Source organism: Caenorhabditis remanei, chromosome X (genome assembly GCF_010183535.1).
Source record: "Caenorhabditis remanei strain PX506 chromosome X, whole genome shotgun sequence".
NCBI classification, from domain to species: Eukaryota; Metazoa; Nematoda; class Chromadorea; order Rhabditida; family Rhabditidae; genus Caenorhabditis; species Caenorhabditis remanei.
In genome coordinates, this window is record NC_071333.1 from 16135396 (window position 1) to 16153790 (window position 18395).

At 37.7% G+C, this 18395-nt stretch overlaps 3 protein-coding genes across 3 annotated transcripts; 2 read left to right on the forward strand and 1 right to left on the reverse strand.

Annotated features, from left to right (window-relative positions):
* Positions 1-1605: 1605 nt before the first annotated feature.
* GCK72_025237 (uncharacterized protein) lies at positions 1606-3179 on the reverse strand (the record flags this gene model as incomplete). The annotated part of the gene is made up of 4 exons (XM_003093331.2): positions 1606-1794; positions 2385-2497; positions 2542-2632; positions 2979-3179. The coding sequence occupies 4 exons, from the start codon at positions 3177-3179 to the stop codon at positions 1606-1608; spliced, it is 594 nt and encodes a 197-aa protein (XP_003093379.1).
* A 2678-nt stretch (positions 3180-5857) lies between these two features.
* Positions 5858-9916, forward strand: GCK72_025238 (uncharacterized protein; the record flags this gene model as incomplete). The annotated part of the gene is made up of 16 exons (XM_053736249.1): positions 5858-5981; positions 6031-6190; positions 6319-6449; positions 6492-6656; positions 6704-6768; positions 6823-6946; positions 6991-7368; positions 7768-7889; positions 7935-8026; positions 8094-8328; positions 8387-8508; positions 8556-8659; positions 8713-8822; positions 8868-8971; positions 9654-9766; positions 9837-9916. 16 exons carry the CDS (start codon positions 5858-5860, stop codon positions 9914-9916), a joined length of 2229 nt encoding a protein of 742 aa, XP_053579815.1.
* Positions 9917-13118: 3202 nt separating this feature from the next.
* On the forward strand, positions 13119-15500 carry GCK72_025239 (uncharacterized protein; the record flags this gene model as incomplete). The annotated part of the gene is made up of 6 exons (XM_053736250.1): positions 13119-13201; positions 13252-13390; positions 13860-13949; positions 13998-14573; positions 14630-15332; positions 15388-15500. The coding sequence occupies 6 exons, from the start codon at positions 13119-13121 to the stop codon at positions 15498-15500; spliced, it is 1704 nt and encodes a 567-aa protein (XP_053579816.1).
* Positions 15501-18395: the final 2895 nt, after the last annotated feature.

The window sequence follows — 18395 nt, forward strand, 5'->3', positions numbered from 1 at the left end:
TCTATATTGAGTCCAAAAATAGGAAAGTGTTTGTGAAAATAGTGAAGAAGAAGGAGGAGTAGATGGAAAAGACGAAGGATAAGACGTAAAAGAAGAAAAAGTAGAATTGGATAAGATAGTATAGGAACAAAGTGGTTCGGGAGACTATGAAATTAAGGGTGGGAGGGAAGAGAGTATTCAATTTTATTTGGGCTTTGTTGAGACAAGTTTTGAGAACTTTGGACAGGAATACATATTACCATGTCTCAAAATGAGTTATGACAGACTGTATGCTCTGTTAATTTGAAAAATCCAATGTAGATCAAAATGGTTCGCTGTTTTCAAAAAATATGGATGAACACTTTGAAAGACACTGAAAAATGGTTGAAGGAAGCGCACACGCACTATTGCAATTTGATTTGTATCCCCCTTCCATTTTTCTTCCCATTTCCCCTCTCCCCGCCTAAATGTGCACTGCTAAACGGCACCAAAACCATCCAACCGAATTTGGATTGGTATTCTTTTCTCAATTCTTTTTGTTCTATCGAAAATTTGTCACAGGATACGGATAGGATTGAGAATGAAAAAAAGCGGAAGGGAAGGGGGAGAAAATCGGTGCGGAACGGATGAAAGAATGTAAACTGGAGAAGGAAATAATGGGGCAGGATATACATTGTTGAAAAGTTCAAAGTCTATAATTTGGAGGTTTGTGGTTTGGATTGATTAGAAGGAACTGTTCTTAACGAATTCACGACATCGTGTAATTTGAGGATCCCAGAATCCTTAATACTTAATTAAATCCGTAATAATCTGTTCCTAGAACCGGTAAATCGTCATTCTGGGAAGTTTTGATATCCAAAATTGACTTGTTTGTTTGCAAACTAGAAAAAAACCGATCAAAAGGAGAAAGGCCAAAAAAGGTTTGAAGAGATATAAAAAAGTGAATAAATTCAAAAACGTTTCTTTCTTTTGCTGCATCTGAGGAAATTGTATTATAGAGCAAGAATTGGCGTTTGAAGTTGCATGTTAAGTACATCCAGGGAGGTAACTCTAATGTAATGGTTTCTCTAATCTATTTTACAAAAAAATACATCTAAAAAGGGTAAAGTACTTCGAAAAACAAGAGAAAAAAGTTGTTAACAAAAAAACTCCTTTTGTTGGGAACGTCCGCGCCAGCCTTCAGATTTTTAGAATACACTGATAACATTTCTTGGTCCTTTGCCTTCTCACTCTCTTCCTTATTCCTCCCTCTTCCTTACTTTTCCCCTGGGTAACATTTCTAATGAAACTGGTGTTGGGACGTGTTGTTTTGTTTTTTCTTCACTCCAGCAGTTGAAATCCGGAAATTCGGCGTTGGTTGAGGTCAAGTAAGCCTTTTCCGAGTAAAAATGTATAAGAAAAAAACATTTATTGTGTGAATATCATAAGTTGGCATCGGCTTTTGTGAACACAAAGCGCCATAAAAACATGAGAAGATTTGAAAGCTATTGCTGAAAAGTTGTGAGAAAAAAGGTTAAACTACAAAAAACATTGTTTACGAGAAAAAGAAAAAAAAACTTTCAGATTACGGTAAATATGACATTTTCCAATTAATGAAATGCTCGATTTAATTGATTAAAAGAACAATTAATCGAAGACCAAGTTCAAAGATTGTTGGTTCTGTCCCTCGGAGTTTTTGACAATGCACTTGTATTTAGCCTCGTCGTCCTTCTGTGGTCCGGTGATCTCGAGCAAGAATTGGTATCCGTCCTTATCCTTATCATCCTTCTTGACAACAGCCTTGACACGATCGGTCATCTTGACTGGCTTGTCGTCCTGGAAAATTTCAATTTTTTGAAAAAAAAAATATATTGAGCCTTTAGAAATAGCATCTTTGTTTTTTGAAACTCTATTCTCTACTCTCTATTCTACTCATTCATCTTCTTTATTTTTGTTCACAACTCAAAACTTGGCCTCTCTATTTTCTTCCCAAGCCTCGTGAAATCAGTCTCGACAACCCAAAACGAGACCCTCCGCCAACTTTTGTCTTCTTTTCCACACTTCTTTACATTACCCATCTTTCCGCTTTCCATTTTGTATTCCCTTGAGGAAGACAAAGAGGTTCACTTCGACTAACATAAATGTAGAAATTAGGACAACTTCTTTTTTCGGTAGAAGAAAAAAAGAGAAAGAAGAAAAAGAAAAAAGAAGACACGTCAGTCAGTCTATCCATCTCCTCGAGGTCCCTTTTTTGGTTTAACTTGGATGAATTGCGAAATGGTGAAAAGAATTTGGAGTTCACCAACGATGGGGAACTTTTTTCTTTTCTCTTTTGTTGTTGAGTGAAATAAGAACATCAGAGTTCAGTTTCATTGGACGGATCCCTGTCAACAGCTGTGGATGGAAAAAAAAAGATAAAGGAATACCTTGAACCACTCGGCTTTCATTTCAAGGTGCGACTTGGCGCGGACCTTGATCACAATCACATTTCCGTTATCTCTCTGAACAATATGTGGCTTGTCGTGGAAATCTGGGGCATCTGCAAAAACATTTTCAGATGGGAATGGATAGTTATTGTCATACTTCCTGCGGTAACGGTGAAGGAGGCACTGTTCTGTCCATCAGCGTTAGCAAAAACTGCTTTGTATTCTCCGGCAAGTGGTTTGTCGAAGTCCTGGAATAAAAATTAAGCAATATGAATTATAACCCTCTGGCGTTGCCTACTCTTGTTTATAGAACATGTTTTCGAGGTAAAGATTATATGTTCTCGAAAACTTTTTCTTTTGAATCACATGCTCCACTTTTCCAGAAGACGGCACTTTTGCAAGGTCCTCTTCCAAACAGAAAAAAAGTCCATTAAATAACAATTAAACGCGGATCAAAACACACATAGACAACAGTTGCAGACCTAACGCAGCAAGGGTGCCATAAAATGGGGCTCGTGAGTCGTTTTATGTGATTTATACGGGATAAGAAGAGAGTGCTCTTCTTGAAACAACTGCCCCTCAAATCAAACTGACCTTGATTTCGGCAATAAACATGGTACGGTTGCCTCCCTCGTCATTGTGCGAGAATTTCAGGAATTCATTCTCCTCGAGCTCGTCGGCTCCGAAGAACCATTGGATCTTGGAGACATCGGCTCCGGTGGCAATGACCTCAAGGAACACCGATCCGTTTTCGGATCTGATCTTTGGTTCTCCGTAAATTGATGGTGGTGCCATTTCTGAAAACCATTTTGTTCTTTTTTATTGTAGTTTTAGGAAAATAAACTCAGGAGTAAGAAAAAAGAACGAGCCAAGAATTTTACACAAAGAGTAGGTGGAATGTTTTCTGATCAGAAAAGAGTGCCGCTCACAGCCGCACACCCAATGAAAAATGATCTGCCAATGTGTTTTTATCATCTCTCTTCTCATAGCTAGAATGTTCTAGAACGGTAGTTCAAAATGAGAAAATAAGATTTTAGGTGGGAGAACTAAGCAAATAATGTTTTTGTTTCTGTTTTCACTAGAGAAGGACAAGTAGGTGGATCTAGACAAGATGTGTCAACAATGTTAGAGTACTCTAAAAAGAACATTGCAGGAAAAAAGGAAAAACGATTGTAAAAGATAAAGATCGCTAGCGAATACAACTGTAGAAAAGTTGGAAAATTCCTAACGGAAGAGATTAAACATTGATGGACATTCTTTAAAACAAGAAACTATCAATCATAATTTCGGACCAGAAAAACATCAAAAATATCAATGAGAGAGAAAAATATGATCGCTGATCTTGTATTTCCCCAACAGACAAAAGTGCCCGAGAGGTCGTCGTCGTTAGAATCCTCTCTCTATATCTCGCTCACTTTTTCGAAGGTGTTGTAATCTTCCCCCTCTCTGCTAAGCAGCTCTTTCTCCGCCTCCTGGTCGCTAGTCAGAACGAAACGACGAAAAAAGATGGGAAAGATGAATGTCCCCGGGAGTCTGTGCTTCCCGCAAGACCCAGAGATTGCGGAGGAGGCGAAAGGTGTAGGGATGGCACTTCTCTCAGCCCTCCTCTACTTTTCGTCGTGTCTCATCTCCAACTTTTACAAAGTTTTTGATGATTAGCAGGAGGGTGAAGGGAAAAGTTGAAGAGAGAAGAAAAGGAGATTCCGGCAGTGTTTTGAAATCGAAATCAATGAGCAATCTTGGAACGGAGTTGAAATGACGCACTTCGTTTCGCTTGAAACTTGGAGGAGGAAATTGAGCTTTTTGCACAAACTTTGGTTATGCACATATTCCAATAATGCATCATGATAACAGGGTATCAAAAGTTCATTACGTCAAGTTCGAAGGATAAAGGTGAAAGTAGATCAAATTTCTTCAAATCGGAAATTTGAAACTTTGTTCAAATTTTTGGGGAAACACCTCTTGAAAATAATGTCGTATTGCCGCCCTCGATCGTAGATCTAAAAATACCAACTAGTTCTCAAAAATTTTTTAATAAACAGAAAATTCGTAAAATACACACAAAAAAGCATTATCATTCGGCATTTTTATCGTTTTTCTGATTCTTCCAAGGTACCATTGAAAAATAATTGGATGACGCACTGCTGCACAGACATCTGGATTTTGTCATAATGGCTTACACTCCTCCATCATCCTTCTACACTTCCAGTGTCTTCAAAAAAACAACGGGAAGACTATGAAGTTGAAAATAAACCTGAATATAAAATTTGAAATTAGTCTCAGAAAACTTGTTATCAAGTTAAAACAAACACAATATATACATTATGGCATTCCTTATCAGTGTTGTCTTGCACCTGTGTGGCGTTTAGCGTCTAACAAAAAGAGACTAACAAAATGTGCCACGTAATACGTCTCCTTGCCATTTTTGCCCTTATTATTTTTAAGTATTCACAAGCTTTTCAAGAAGGAGTGTTGTTTTCAACACCAAATTATCCAAAACCATACACCGGACAGTTGTCTTCTCAGTAAGTTATTTTTTCGCTGAATTGCATCAATTTTTACACCACACTGACAGCGCATGATCTCCATAGACCAAACAATCTTGTGAAAGTCCATCAATTATCATGGATTGATGAGATATTTTTCGGAACCGATATCCCTTCATCGCAGCCATTTGCTAGAGAGGTGTGCCATCTTGACGCGTGATTCAAAATACATTTTTGTGGGGGGAGTTTGTCACGTTCAACGAGAAGATTGGGTTAGAAGTAGTTGGCGAGTGTTCATTGGACTTGGATGAAAGGGCAGAGTTTTTTGATGTATGAGAAAGGACATGGTCAACATAGATATGTGTGAATAACTTTGACAATAACTAATTTTGTTTTGAAAACTATATCATATTTTCATCTCAACTCCTATTTGTCAAGGTCCTACCTGGCAAGACTTGGGAATGCCCGGTTTCAAAAAATAAATTGTTTCAAAGTTTTTGACTTTTTATTCAATTTTTTAATTGAAAATGCAAACATTCTTGATAATTTTTCAAAACTTATTCTAATTCTGAATAGTAGACAAAAGTTTGACCTTTACTTGAAAAAATGTCAAAAATCGAAAAAAAAAATTGAACTTTGAATTTTGGCGTCAATTGCTCGGGCCTTGAAAAGTGTCGTCAAATTAAAAATTTAGCAAATATGCTTAAACACTTTAATTGAAATATCAAAGTTTTCCAAAATTTTAATGATCAATTCCTCCAATAGCTTCTCATCTCAACTTTTCCAAAAGTTCAGGCATCAAACCGTATCTGTCAATCAAAACCAGGGCATAGCCGTAGTCTTTGAGCAGTTTCTTGCAAGTGCACACGACTGTGTCATTGCTTGTCCGGCTAATGAGAGCGGCTGTTCGAGGTATGTTCGACATGTGGTTCCTACTTCCGAAACATAAAACTAAACGTTTGAAACAACAGTTTGTGTGGCGATGCGATGGATCACGGACTTCTCCCTAAAATTTTACGAGTCCCGGGGAATATTAGTGTGACGATCGCATCCTTGGAGCCAAATGACGGATTTCCACATTCTGGAATATCCGGGAAAATGATTCCTTATGGTTTGAAAAGTATTATATATATAGAATTTCTCAGGTGAAAATCTTCCAGATCTCAACACGACTTCATTTTTCGAATGCAACGATAAAGTCGATCTATCATCTGGAGAAACCTATTATTTGATCTCTCAAAACTACCCACTCTCGCCTACCTCCGAGATTACGGGATGCTCCATAAAATTCTCAACATCTGGAAGCCGTCAAGGAATCCGGTTTGCAGTTTATGACTTCTATCTCAACCATCTTCAACACGACTCTTTTTTTATCACGGGGATGAACGGGCAGAACGTGACAATCACGTGAGTAGAAGAGATATCTGATGTTTAACTTTGATGTTCAGGGGATTTGCTACAGAAGATGAACCGGTGGTGTATTACTTTCAAAGTGAGACAGAAGTGACATTTTCAATATCTCATCAAGACCACTCATTCACCCAGAAACGATTCTACATACTAGTGAACTCATATGAAAGTGAGAAATTGAATGTTTCAGCCGAAACCGTTTTTCATTCAGTTTCTACCAGTAAAACATGCGATAGTACTGGAAAATTTGATGTGGCAGTGGGACAAACTATTAATTTCGGAACTAGACAATTTGGTGTGAATCCTTACGACAATAATCTAATTTGTGGGTATGACTATACAAGAACACCTGGGACCAATACTTTGTTTGCACTTGGTAATTATTTGGCAGCTGAGAAATAATGTTAATTCAAATTTGTTCAGCTATCCAATATGAGTCTGAAAAATGTTGTGACACTATGTCGATTGATGGTTTGACAGATGATCAGGTTTGTTTTTAATTTCAAAACAGTTAGAATGTGACAAAGAGTTTTCATTTTCAGCAAATATATCAAGGATTTCAATACTCCAACTTATTCTTCACCGATAGCCAGAATATTAGTTTCATTTTCAATTCAGACCCAATTATGGGTGGGACAGGATTGAATGGATCTCTAGAACATATTGGTATGTTTGTCATTTTTTTAAACATCGTAAGTGTAATTTTTCAGATTGTACATGTAGCCCTGGCATAATTCTAGTAAAAAACAATACTCTTACATCACCTGGATACTCAAACTCTATATCGTATTGTCCTGATCTTCTGTGCACCTCAAAAATAGAGTTTCAAAATGATTTATATGATCTTCAACTGGATTTTACTGATATCAGCCTGAGAAGTTACAGTCTAAACAACGATACAGATTCTGTGACAGTTTTTAATTCATATGACCACCCACTGGTGATTATGAAACCGTCATATTTCGGATTTATGAATTTCTGGGCAACTGTCTCACCAGTCACAGTACAGTTCGTCTCAAAAAGTTTGACTGCGTTCCCATTGAATATGATTGGAAGGGGGTTTTCAATGAACTTGAATTTAGTGAAAAGTGAGTTCGTCTTGTATAGCTTACTAGGAAAGGATTTAGTTTGGAGTTATGGCACGTGAGCCTTATCATTAAAACGCTGAGAAAACTTTGGTTCTAAATATATATATTCAATTTTTGTTCGCGAGGTGCAGCATTTGAGAAAACCAAGATCAAAGTTCGACAAAAATGAGAGATTGTTACTTTTCAACAAAGCAATTTTGCTTTTTTTTTGCAATTTTTAGGTCTACTTTTTCAAACTTTGAGCTTGTATTTCCCAAATACCAGATCTCAAGGACAAAAACTAACTGTATGGTTGGAATCAGCGTTTTCTCAGATTTAAAGTGATATAGGTCAAGTCCGAGAACTCAAATCTAAATTAATGACCGTATCTAGTTATATGTCTGAATATTTGATCTTTAGAAAACTTTGTTACTGAAAAAGTGGCATTCAACGATGGATTCTTTCTGAAGGATATTTCAAAATTAGATCTTGCAAGTGGAAAGACATTTGAGTTTATTGTGACAGGAAGACCAGGAACACAGGTTTGTCTTCATAAATGTGCTAATGTGTATCGAATATAGTTCCAGATACACATGCACTTTTTCACAAAAGTTTCAAATCAAGTGTTCGTTGACATCTTTGATGGAGACTCTATGGACGCCCCTCGGATTGATAACAAGTAAGTGATCGCTGACCAAAAATAGTCGCATTTTTGTGTCCCTGTTATCTACATCTTTGTGTTTTAGAGAGTTGTATTCCAACATCATAGAGAATGGATATTCTATCGAGCTAAGTACAACTTCCGAAAAAGCTGTTATACATATCAGAGGAAATCCCACTTTCTTAGAACCAGGAACCGATTTTCAAGCACTGGTCACAGATAAAAGCAAAACACCAGAATGCGGACTATGGGTGTATACTTTAAAACAACAGCAAAAGGATTCTGAAAAGCTTCTGGTCAAAGGAAAAGATTGCATCAAAGTTAGATTTTTTTTAATTATTATTATTATTATTATTCAAAAATAATGTTTAATTATAGATTCTACATTTCACCGACAGCTCTTATAGTCAGAGCGCGTTTATGGTATTTAGCTATACAGCTGATATTCCTATGAATATTTATTATGGACTTAACGCATCATCAAATAATTTGATTTCCTCGTAAGTGTCATATTGTGCATTATATAACTGTATTTTATAAATAACAGACAAACTTCTGATTTACGTCCTGCTTACCTATTCACAAGTTACCTGGTTCTTCAATATACAGCATCTGAAATGAGCGAGGTCCACTTTTTCTGGGATATATCTGGTAATGCGTAAATATATTTTAACTTTACCCAAAAAATACTGCAAAATTTTTAGGACAAGTCATTCCCGCAGTTATGAACTCGGACCAAACACTTATGCTGATGTCTGATGACTATCTCAAAATTGATTCTGGCAATACCATCCAGCAATTCATAGTAGAATTGGTAAACTGAAAACACTTTTTTTAAATTAAGATATATTTTTATCAGAAAGATTCCAATACTGGAATGATGTGTGAATTTTTGGCCGATTCTGGTAAGGGGACCGGTACTTTGACCTGGTCTTCATACACAAATGAGATAAAGAAGGAAAGGTTTGTCGAGGAAACTCATTTCTGTCAAAAAAGGGAAGATAAGAACTATTTATATCGTCATCAGAGTTCAATAATACAAAAAAGGTTACAGTGAACATTAGGATAACTTTTTGGAAAATGAGATGTATGAACTTTATGTTGTTGTTTGGTTACCCTGCAAAGAGTTCAATGAAACAAAAACTCATGGGACCAGATTGGTAAAACAACATTATCACTTAGTGAAGCTTCGAAAAGTAAACATGGTCAATTCGAGAATCTTCGAAAATCAAAAGATCATTTTTTGAAAATGAATTGACACCTGACAATTGTAGTGGCGATTTGATTGACACTAGTCTGATTGTTTGTTTCATAATTGTTTTTGTTTGCTGACAAGTAATTTGAGAGGCTACAGTAGGATCATGATACCTTTCTGTTTTTGAGGTTTCAATTAAAACATCACTGCTAAATAAAATTTTGTTTGGAAGATCACTTTTCAAAAGTAGTTGTATGTGAATAGTTTTGAATGGCATTTAAAAAATAAGTTGTATTGGGCTGGAATGTATTACAGTACACGCACACGCACAAAAAGCGGTTTTACAGTACATAGCACAAAAAAAATTGAATTTAGCTTTTTTTGAAAAGAAACAATTTTTAACTTTATTTCAGCCTACCATCAAAATAATTAAACACATATTCGTTTCAGCTTCTCTCCAGCCACAAGATCCCTCAAATTCACATCCTGTGCTGAAAAGTTACTTGTTGATTACACTTCTCCAGGTGGATCAGACAACGGACTATTTGTAAAGATTTCTAAAGGTGTGACCTTACGATGATCTTTGGCATTCTTATGTTTACTTTTCTTTAATCTTTTTCTTTCATGTTTCAGCTGATCTACGATGTTCATCCCATCGGTCTATTTCGGCTGTCGTTCTACTTATCTTCTTTATCAGTTCTCTTTTCATTTAACGGACAACAGAAACAACGAGAAGAGAAAGAAAAAGTCGGCCCCGTCGCCCTTGTGCCATTGAGATCACATTTGAAATCAAAAATTACCTCTCTTCTTATCATGCAATCATTTTGAAGTAATAAAAATTGAAATCACAGCCAACTGTCAACAATCTTTAGAAAACAGAGAAGTTAAGTATCATCTCAATGGTCTAATCGGAACTGATGGTCATCACGAAAATGAGAGATATCAAGAGAAAACGCGTACTCTGATATAGAACAAAAAGATATACTCTAAAAATACACTTTTATGAAGCAATCTTCATAGATGGGAATTCCTGTTTTGGAAAAATTGGGTGTACATGTGTGATCAGTGACTTGGGGATTGGGGATTGGACTTTTCAGTATTGAGTTTTACGATTTTTCATCCTGGTCTGCCTATTAGTTTGGTTATGTAGTCCGGAATCCCTTGGCCTCCTTTTTGAAATCCCTTTGAACTTCTAAAACAGAAATCAAAGTGAGGCGGTAGGTGTTATTGTCACCCGCCAAACAAACACCTATCACTTCAATTCGTTTCTTTCAGCTTTCGTTCTTCTGAAAGATTACAACACGTGTCGCGAAATTTTTGACACGTGTCTTCCGACTTGTTTTTGAGGTTTCGAGTTAGGAATGAAAAAAGGACGGCGGTGGTCCTGACGGATCAGGTAACTGAAAAAGTGTTGATGTTTAGGTAGTTGAAACGGTAAGTGTTGTGAAACGTGATATACCTGGAGGGCACTATTTATCATAGTTGTTGATAAACCTGGCAAACTGACCAGAAATCTGAGAAACAGTTGAATATAGTGATTTTCAATTTTGGAAACATGAAAAACTGAAAATAATCGAGTCTACTGTAGTAGTTAGTACCAGACCAAAACATACCGATCAAACTTCTGCAATTGCAACAAATTGTTTTCCTAGTGTGTAGTAAACACTGCTGGAAATTTATATTTTTACGGTTTAGATGACTCAATTTGATGATTAGTTTCTGAAACCTGGTCCAAAATGTTAAAAATAATTCATTCCCAAATCAACAACTCCACGTCGACGACAGATAGTCCGGTTTCTAATTGTTTGATCTCCCAACTATTCGTATGCAAATGAGACAAGGACATCACCACGTGAGACTATAATAATAATCAGGTTGATTCTCAAAGATTCCGGAAATTTCTCTCTACGTCTCTCGGTTCTTTTCTTGATAAGGTCACGTGTAGTGGTCTCTAGTCAGTCGGACGGGGAATCCCCCGTTTTGGGGGAATACCCTTTCCTTTGTATCTTTCCCGTTTCTCACGTCATTCATACAATACGATGTGTTATCTAGATGAAGGGAGAGAGTCTTGGATCATCAGAATAATAATAATTATTAATGAGTATGAAACAAGTAAAGATCAAACCACCAGAAGGTGAACATTGGAGTGAACAATGAATGGGTGGATTGGTGACATTGGGTATTGATTCTATGGGTGATATGGTAGATAGGAAAATGTAATCGTCAGGATCAAATTCTGAGAATCGAGTTTAATATTTGGATAGTTTGAGGTTAAGGCACTTTTAAGCTCCCATTTCTTTGTTGGGCATCGGATTCTAAAATAGAGGAGTTGAATCTGTTCATTTCAGAGATGCAACAGGCCGGGCCAGGCTGGGGAGGTTTAAGATTTTTGACTGGCCAGGCCCGGGTCTCATTACAACCATTTGAAAAGTTGAGTTTTTCCGATTTTTTATTCAAAAAAGTCGAATTTTAGACAATGTTTTCAACTATCGATAAAAAGTCAAGCGTACACAGGATTTTTGACTATTTTCGATAAAAATTTCAAAAATTTTTGAAAAGTGTTGTGGCACAATTGTGGCCGAGAATGTGCAAGTCTGGTTCATTTGCCAAAATATACTGAATCTTCAAAACTCACATTGAACAAAACCACAACAGTGTGTTTTGATCATTTAAAAATAACATCAGGAACTTCTACCACCACACTGTCAACATTCACTTTTTGATCGATTAGTTTGACCTTAAGAGACCATCTTAAAGCCAAACTGTTCCCGAGAAAACAACACGAGTTGAACTAAAGGTCCAATCAAAATATATCTGAAAATATTTCCCCTCTGGTACCACCAATTTTCCTGTTTACATTCTTTTTTCGTGTTTTCGTTTTAGTTCCGACAAGATTTCTTCTTGGATCGAACCTCTTCCTTGTCACCTCATGAAAAAGTCTGTGATGTCACAGACAGAATTGTGCAATAGATAAAAGTGATTTAATGGCTCATATGGCCACATGAGTAAATCTAAAAGGATCAAAGTCAACAAGAAAACATCATTGTGATCTAATTCTAAGATAAGAAGAAGAAAAAAGAAAGAGAAAAAAATGATCTCAAATGAAAAAGCAGAACATGGAATAGTGAAACTGTTGTAAAACCATAAAACAGCGTAGGGAAGATATAAAAAAGAGAAAAATGAACTGGCTGATCATAAAAACAATTTAGATTGAGTATAAATATGAACACTTATCAATACAGTGTTGTTATTTGTTTTTCGAATCTTCATTGGACCAAGAACTGCCATTTTTGTCATGATGACCCAAAAACAGTTCTCTTTATGCGAATTAGAAAAATGGTACTCTTGTCCAGTCTTGGTTACTTGTCGTCTTAACATTTCCCCATTCGAGATGTCATAATCCATCTTGGTCCCTCAAAAACCCAACCGCAGTTATTGTTTCCTTGTCAACACCCATCTTCCAGTTCCGCCAACCTTTTGATTTCAAGAACTTGGTAACAAAAACAAGGTACAAAACAAGATCCGAGTGTGTTTTCATCAGATTTTAAGTATTTAGGAGGAAGCATCTGTTTTCAAGCCCATTTATCATTTTTCAGTATGTTTTTGTTCAAGATTTTGTTCTACACGACGGTTCGCCAGCTCTGAGGTCGGAAAGCGAGACCCCGCGGTGGCAGAAAAAGCTAGAGAGTACACGAAACGCAGAGGCATCATAGTCGCGGCCCCCCGATTGCGTTTGATTGTGTTCTTGCATCAGATTGTCGCCGTCGACCCGCCCCGAAACGCCGCCCACTTATCAATGTCCACGAGGCCTTTATAAAGGACGGTCCATGGCTCCAGAAACCTCATCACTCACACTTTCTCTTGTGTGTTCCATTCTACATTTCCTCTTGGATTCCTCAACGACTTACTGTCATCATGTGCGGCGTCTTTGCTATTTGCCAACAAACTTGCCAAAACCGGCAAAAGTACGACCTCGATGAAGCTCGCAAGCTGTCAAGGTGAGAATTTTCTTAAATTAAGGGCTAGGTCATAAAGAATACGGTTCCAGAAGACAACATCATCGTGGACCAGATTTCAACGGATGCTACCAGGATAAGAAGACCGGAGATATTCTGGTGCATGAACGTCTAGCTATTATGGATCTTGGTGTTGTCCAACCTATACAAGGAACTGCTCCAACAAGACAGGTAATTCTAAGAAAGCATTTCAAATTCGAGTTAACCCACAGTTCACCGCCTCACCTGACTAGTGCGACAATTCAAACACAAATTAGACTTCGCACCCATTAGCATCTACTGTACAATGTTTAGAAGCCTTACAGCCCACACCTTTAGTACACCAACCTATCTAACTTCCCACGGTCGCAACTACTATTACTCACGTGATTTGACATGAATAAACCATGCATAGACCAAAAGTAGACAAAGTACAATTAGTTCTTATCAGTTCTTATCATTCGTGTATCTCTCCTCCTCTCAACTTCCCCCCTTTTCTAATTGAGAAGAGAGGAGAAAAGGTGTAACATAACACACGTCGCGTTCTGTTCTTTGTGCTGATATTAATGACCGCTAGACAAACTTGCAAAGATGCTCTTGACACCTGGTCAAAGATATTAATACTAGTCTTTCCTGAATTTAATTTTTTGAATTTTTCCAGGTTATTCACAACGGTGAAATCTACAACCATCAACTTCTACGAGATACTGAACTTAAGCAGTACAAATTGAAGACCACTTGTGACTCGGAGGTAACACACAAAGATAAATAGTACAAAAACCAAAAAAAAACATTTCAGGTCATCATATTCTTGTACGAGAAGTACCGCGATGGACACATCTGCAACATGCTCGATGGAGTCTTCGCATTCGCTCTCTGTTGTGATGGCGAATTCATGGCAGCTCGTGATCCTGTCGGAGTCAAGCAACTCTACTATGGAGTTGATGCTAGTGGAAGATACTTCTTCAGTAACGAGATGAAATGTTTGGAGGACAGTTGCGGAGACTTCCAAATCGCCTCGTTCCCACCAGGACACTACTACACTCCAAAGACCGGATTCGTTCGTTACTTCAACCCAGAGTGGTTCGACTTCCGCTCAGCCATCCATCCATTGGACCTGAAACTTCTCCAGAAGACAATGATCGCTGCTGTCCACAAACGTTTGATGTCTGATGCACCAATCGGAGTTCTTCTCTCAGGAGGTCTTGACTCCAGCTTGGTCAGCTCGATTGCTTCAAGAGAGATGAAAAGAAGAGGGATGACAGTTCATTCCTTCTCCATTGGAGTAGATCACAATTCTCCAGATGTCATCGCCGCTAGAAAAGTGGCCAAGTTCATCGGAACCACCCATCATGAGTTCTATTTCAGCATTCAGGTATGTTACTACTGTTACTTGACGTTATAATCAATTCTAAATAGTTTTATTTTCAGGAAGGTATCAAAAACTTGCGCAAGCTAATCTGGCATCTCGAGTCATACGATGTCACCTCCATCCGTGCTTCCACTCCAATGTACTTCCTTTCTGAGGAGATCAGAAAAATGGGAATCAAGGTGGTGCTCTCTGGAGAAGGAGCTGATGAGATCTTCGGTGGATACCTCTACTTCCACAATGCTCCATCGGATGAGGACTTCCAAAAGGAGACCATCGACCGTGTTCTCCATCTTTACACTTCTGACTGTCTTCGTGCTGACAAGTCATCCATGGCTCACTCTGTTGAAGTTCGTGTTCCATTCCTTGACAAGGCTTTCTTGGATGCCGCCATCACCTTGGACCCAACATTCAAGCGCCCACAAAAATTGGAAGACGGCAGAAACTGCGAGAAGTTCGTTCTCCGCTCCGCCTTCAACACCGATCAGTACCCATACCTTCCGGATGAAATCTTATGGAGACAAAAGGAGCAGTTCTCCGATGGAGTCGGCTACAGCTGGATTGATTCGCTCATGAAATATTGCGCTTCCAAGATCACCGACAAGGAGTTCTCTCAAGCTTCCAAGTTGTATCCACACAACACTCCACACAGCAAGGAGGCTTTCTACATGAGAAAGATCTTCCATGAGCTCTTCCCATCCGATCAAGCTGCTTTAACCGTCAGAAAGTGGATTCCAAAGTGGCAGAAGAACCAAGATCCGTCAGGTTGGTTTTTTAAAATCCAAATAATTAAAAAAAATATATATTCTTTCTTTTTCAGGAAGAGCTTCATTGGTTCACGAGAGCTCCGTCCACAACCTTGGCGAGGACCTTTGCAACAGCAAGTCACCAATCAGCCAACAACGTATTGAGCAGTGCAGACCACAAGCATAATAACTGTCCACAATATGTCATGACGGATCACATTCCTTTTTTCTTCATATCCTCTTCTGTCAACTATCTGTCGCTTTATGGGAGGTGGTCATGGGCTACACATTTTTCATTGTATTCTGCTTCACGTAGTTTGCTTTTTATTATTATTTTGGGCGCTCTTTTTTCATGCAAATAAATATTTCGTCTTCATTTCCCCTTTTTCTGTTTTCATATTACGAAAAATTATTTATGCAGACACCGAAGAAGAATAACAAAAAATTACTGTCTACAGACTGTAATTGAATCATGTTTTCACAAAATATTGTGAAATACTGCTCACTTACAAGGGAAGTCTTTGGACCTTTCAAACTATCTATAAATTTGGTTATTGGTACTTTTGACTATGTGGAGTTCACTTCTGCAGTCGAAACCGACTTAATGTATTTTCTAGCCAAGTTATGAGCTTTCAAATTTTCCGAAAATTTCAAATTAGCCACATATACGCCATCGAGCAGTCCATAAGAACATTTCGCGTATACCATTCGCCGATTTGGAATTCCATGTGAAAAATCTTAACTCTATGAAAAGTTTGAGAACTCAGAACTCGGCTCGCTGAGACATTCAGTCGGTTTTGACTGTAGATATGGACTCCACGTAGTCCAACGTCCCTATGACCAAGTTTATAGATTGTTTGAAAGCCACTTCACTAAAGACTTTCCTTTTTAGCTGTATTTACATTTTCTATCAATATCTTTGAACCAAAGATTTTGGTTCACAAGAGTTTTACGAGAACCTCTCTGATCTTTTGAAAATTTTTTTGAAACATTAGTCATACAACCTATTCATTTCTTAGAACTCTAATGTATAGCGACCAAAACGAGTATTCGACATCTGTCATTACACCTGAAAGGTTACTCAGATGTGCGATTTTTTCTGCCTGATCATAAAAAGTTCCCTTACTCAACAACGCTTCAGCAAACAACATTACGACCACATACAACATTGAACTTTCGAAAAAAAATTACATCCCTCTCATCTTAATCTTCCAAGTCCTCCCCGGTGCCTGGCACCGCCATTTCGGGAATTAAGCTTCTCCCTCCAAGGTCGACCGAAAACGGATTGACTCAGAGAGCCTACCACGGTGGTTTTATTTGTCTCTGTGCCATTGCCCACCGGTCATTTTGTGTGCGGCTCCGAACCCATAAAAGACATCCCGTCTTACTATTACCAAGGTTTCTTGTTTTTCTGGCTCCGACCATTTCTAACCAGGTATTTTCTTCCTGAAGTTTAGATTATAGCCTGCTCTTGTCTCTTCTCAGACTCCGCCTGTCTGTCAGAATTCGACTACGTATATCTAAAATTTTGAAGCTAGATTTGTAGGATGGCATTGTCGATTCATATTATCTTTCTATACGTCAAATGGGAGGAGTCGTCCCTCCTAGAGAGCGTATAAAAAAACAGCTCCAAACTAATAGAACATCCAAAGCATGAGGGCCACAACGTTTCCTTTCTGCTCACCCCCGGATATTATTTCCCGTTTTTTTTCTAGAGACTGATAATTTCTCACTTCGAAGAAGCTGTCCTCAATCTGATTAATCGCAACATGACGCATCTCTGCTTCTTCACCAGACGTTTTTTTTCATGTTTCGATAATGATTATCGAAGACACTCAGTTCCACTAATCTCTTATCAGATTTTCGAATCCGTCAGTGCCCTCACTTAATCCGGACTTCGAAGACAGGGTTTTTTTCTTCAGCCGAGTTTTATAGTTTTCTGTCTCTAATTCCATACATTCTTTATCTGGAATGTGTCATATATGTGAACTCTTGGTCTAATATTAGAATTGATCTTCTGCGTAATATGGAATGCCCGAACTCTTGAAACCGGACATCGTCTGCTCTGTGCATTGAATTCCTATCATGTAATTTTCAATGCTCAAAGGTTCCCCGTACTATAATTATTCGGAATGTTTTGCAAGAGAGTAAGAAAGGGTTGGTGATTCGCACGTCTTGCTCACATTATAATTTATGTTCATTTTCATTTCAAACCTGAGTGGTTCATAATCTGTGGTCAGACAACCGAAAAAAGTGTGTATTTTTTGCAGTTTTAATCAAGAGAAAAGATCGAACTCTTTTTTGTTTCTCACACTCAATAAATGTAACACCTTGGGTCCTGATTAAATTCTCACCATGGACATTCTCTGATTTTTTGGCTTTTCCCTTGTCACATCGAATTTTTTTAGGATACAAAACACAGATCTCAGAATTTTTTTGAAATGACACATACGTTATGTCAAAAAATGAGAAGAAGAAGTGAATTTGTTTTTTTTTGACCTAGGATGTTGTAAATCCATCTTCGAAATTTTAGTTATAGTGACATCTTGGATTAGTGCATGACTAATCGAATCTCGGAAAGAGAACTTACCTTCGTTGACATTATCCGGAGATTTATGATGCCAATACGTTTTGAAGATTAATAGGAATGCGGATTTGGATTCGGGACGTTGAAACTAATAGAAACCCTATTTTTGGAATGAAAACATCTGTTAAATAGACGTTCTAAAATCACACAAACATAACGCAGTGTGCATACCTTCTATTTTCAGATAAGATGAAGGAAGTCCAGTGAGACCACTTTCCCATAACAAACCTAACTTCTTTACCATGCAAAATGTTCAATACTCACCTAGAGAATAAGTAACTTTCCATATAAATAACTTTCAATTCATTATCACAATGAATACAACTCTCGCACTCATTTGATTGTCCAGATATGTCTTTTTTTTTCGAACACTACTACACATTTTAGATGTAAATAACTTATCTGCTCCATTCCTCCCTTTCAACCAGATATATCGTTCTTGAACACTTTCTTAACTTCAAAAAACTTTCAGTTTATCTCCTGATAACCCAATCC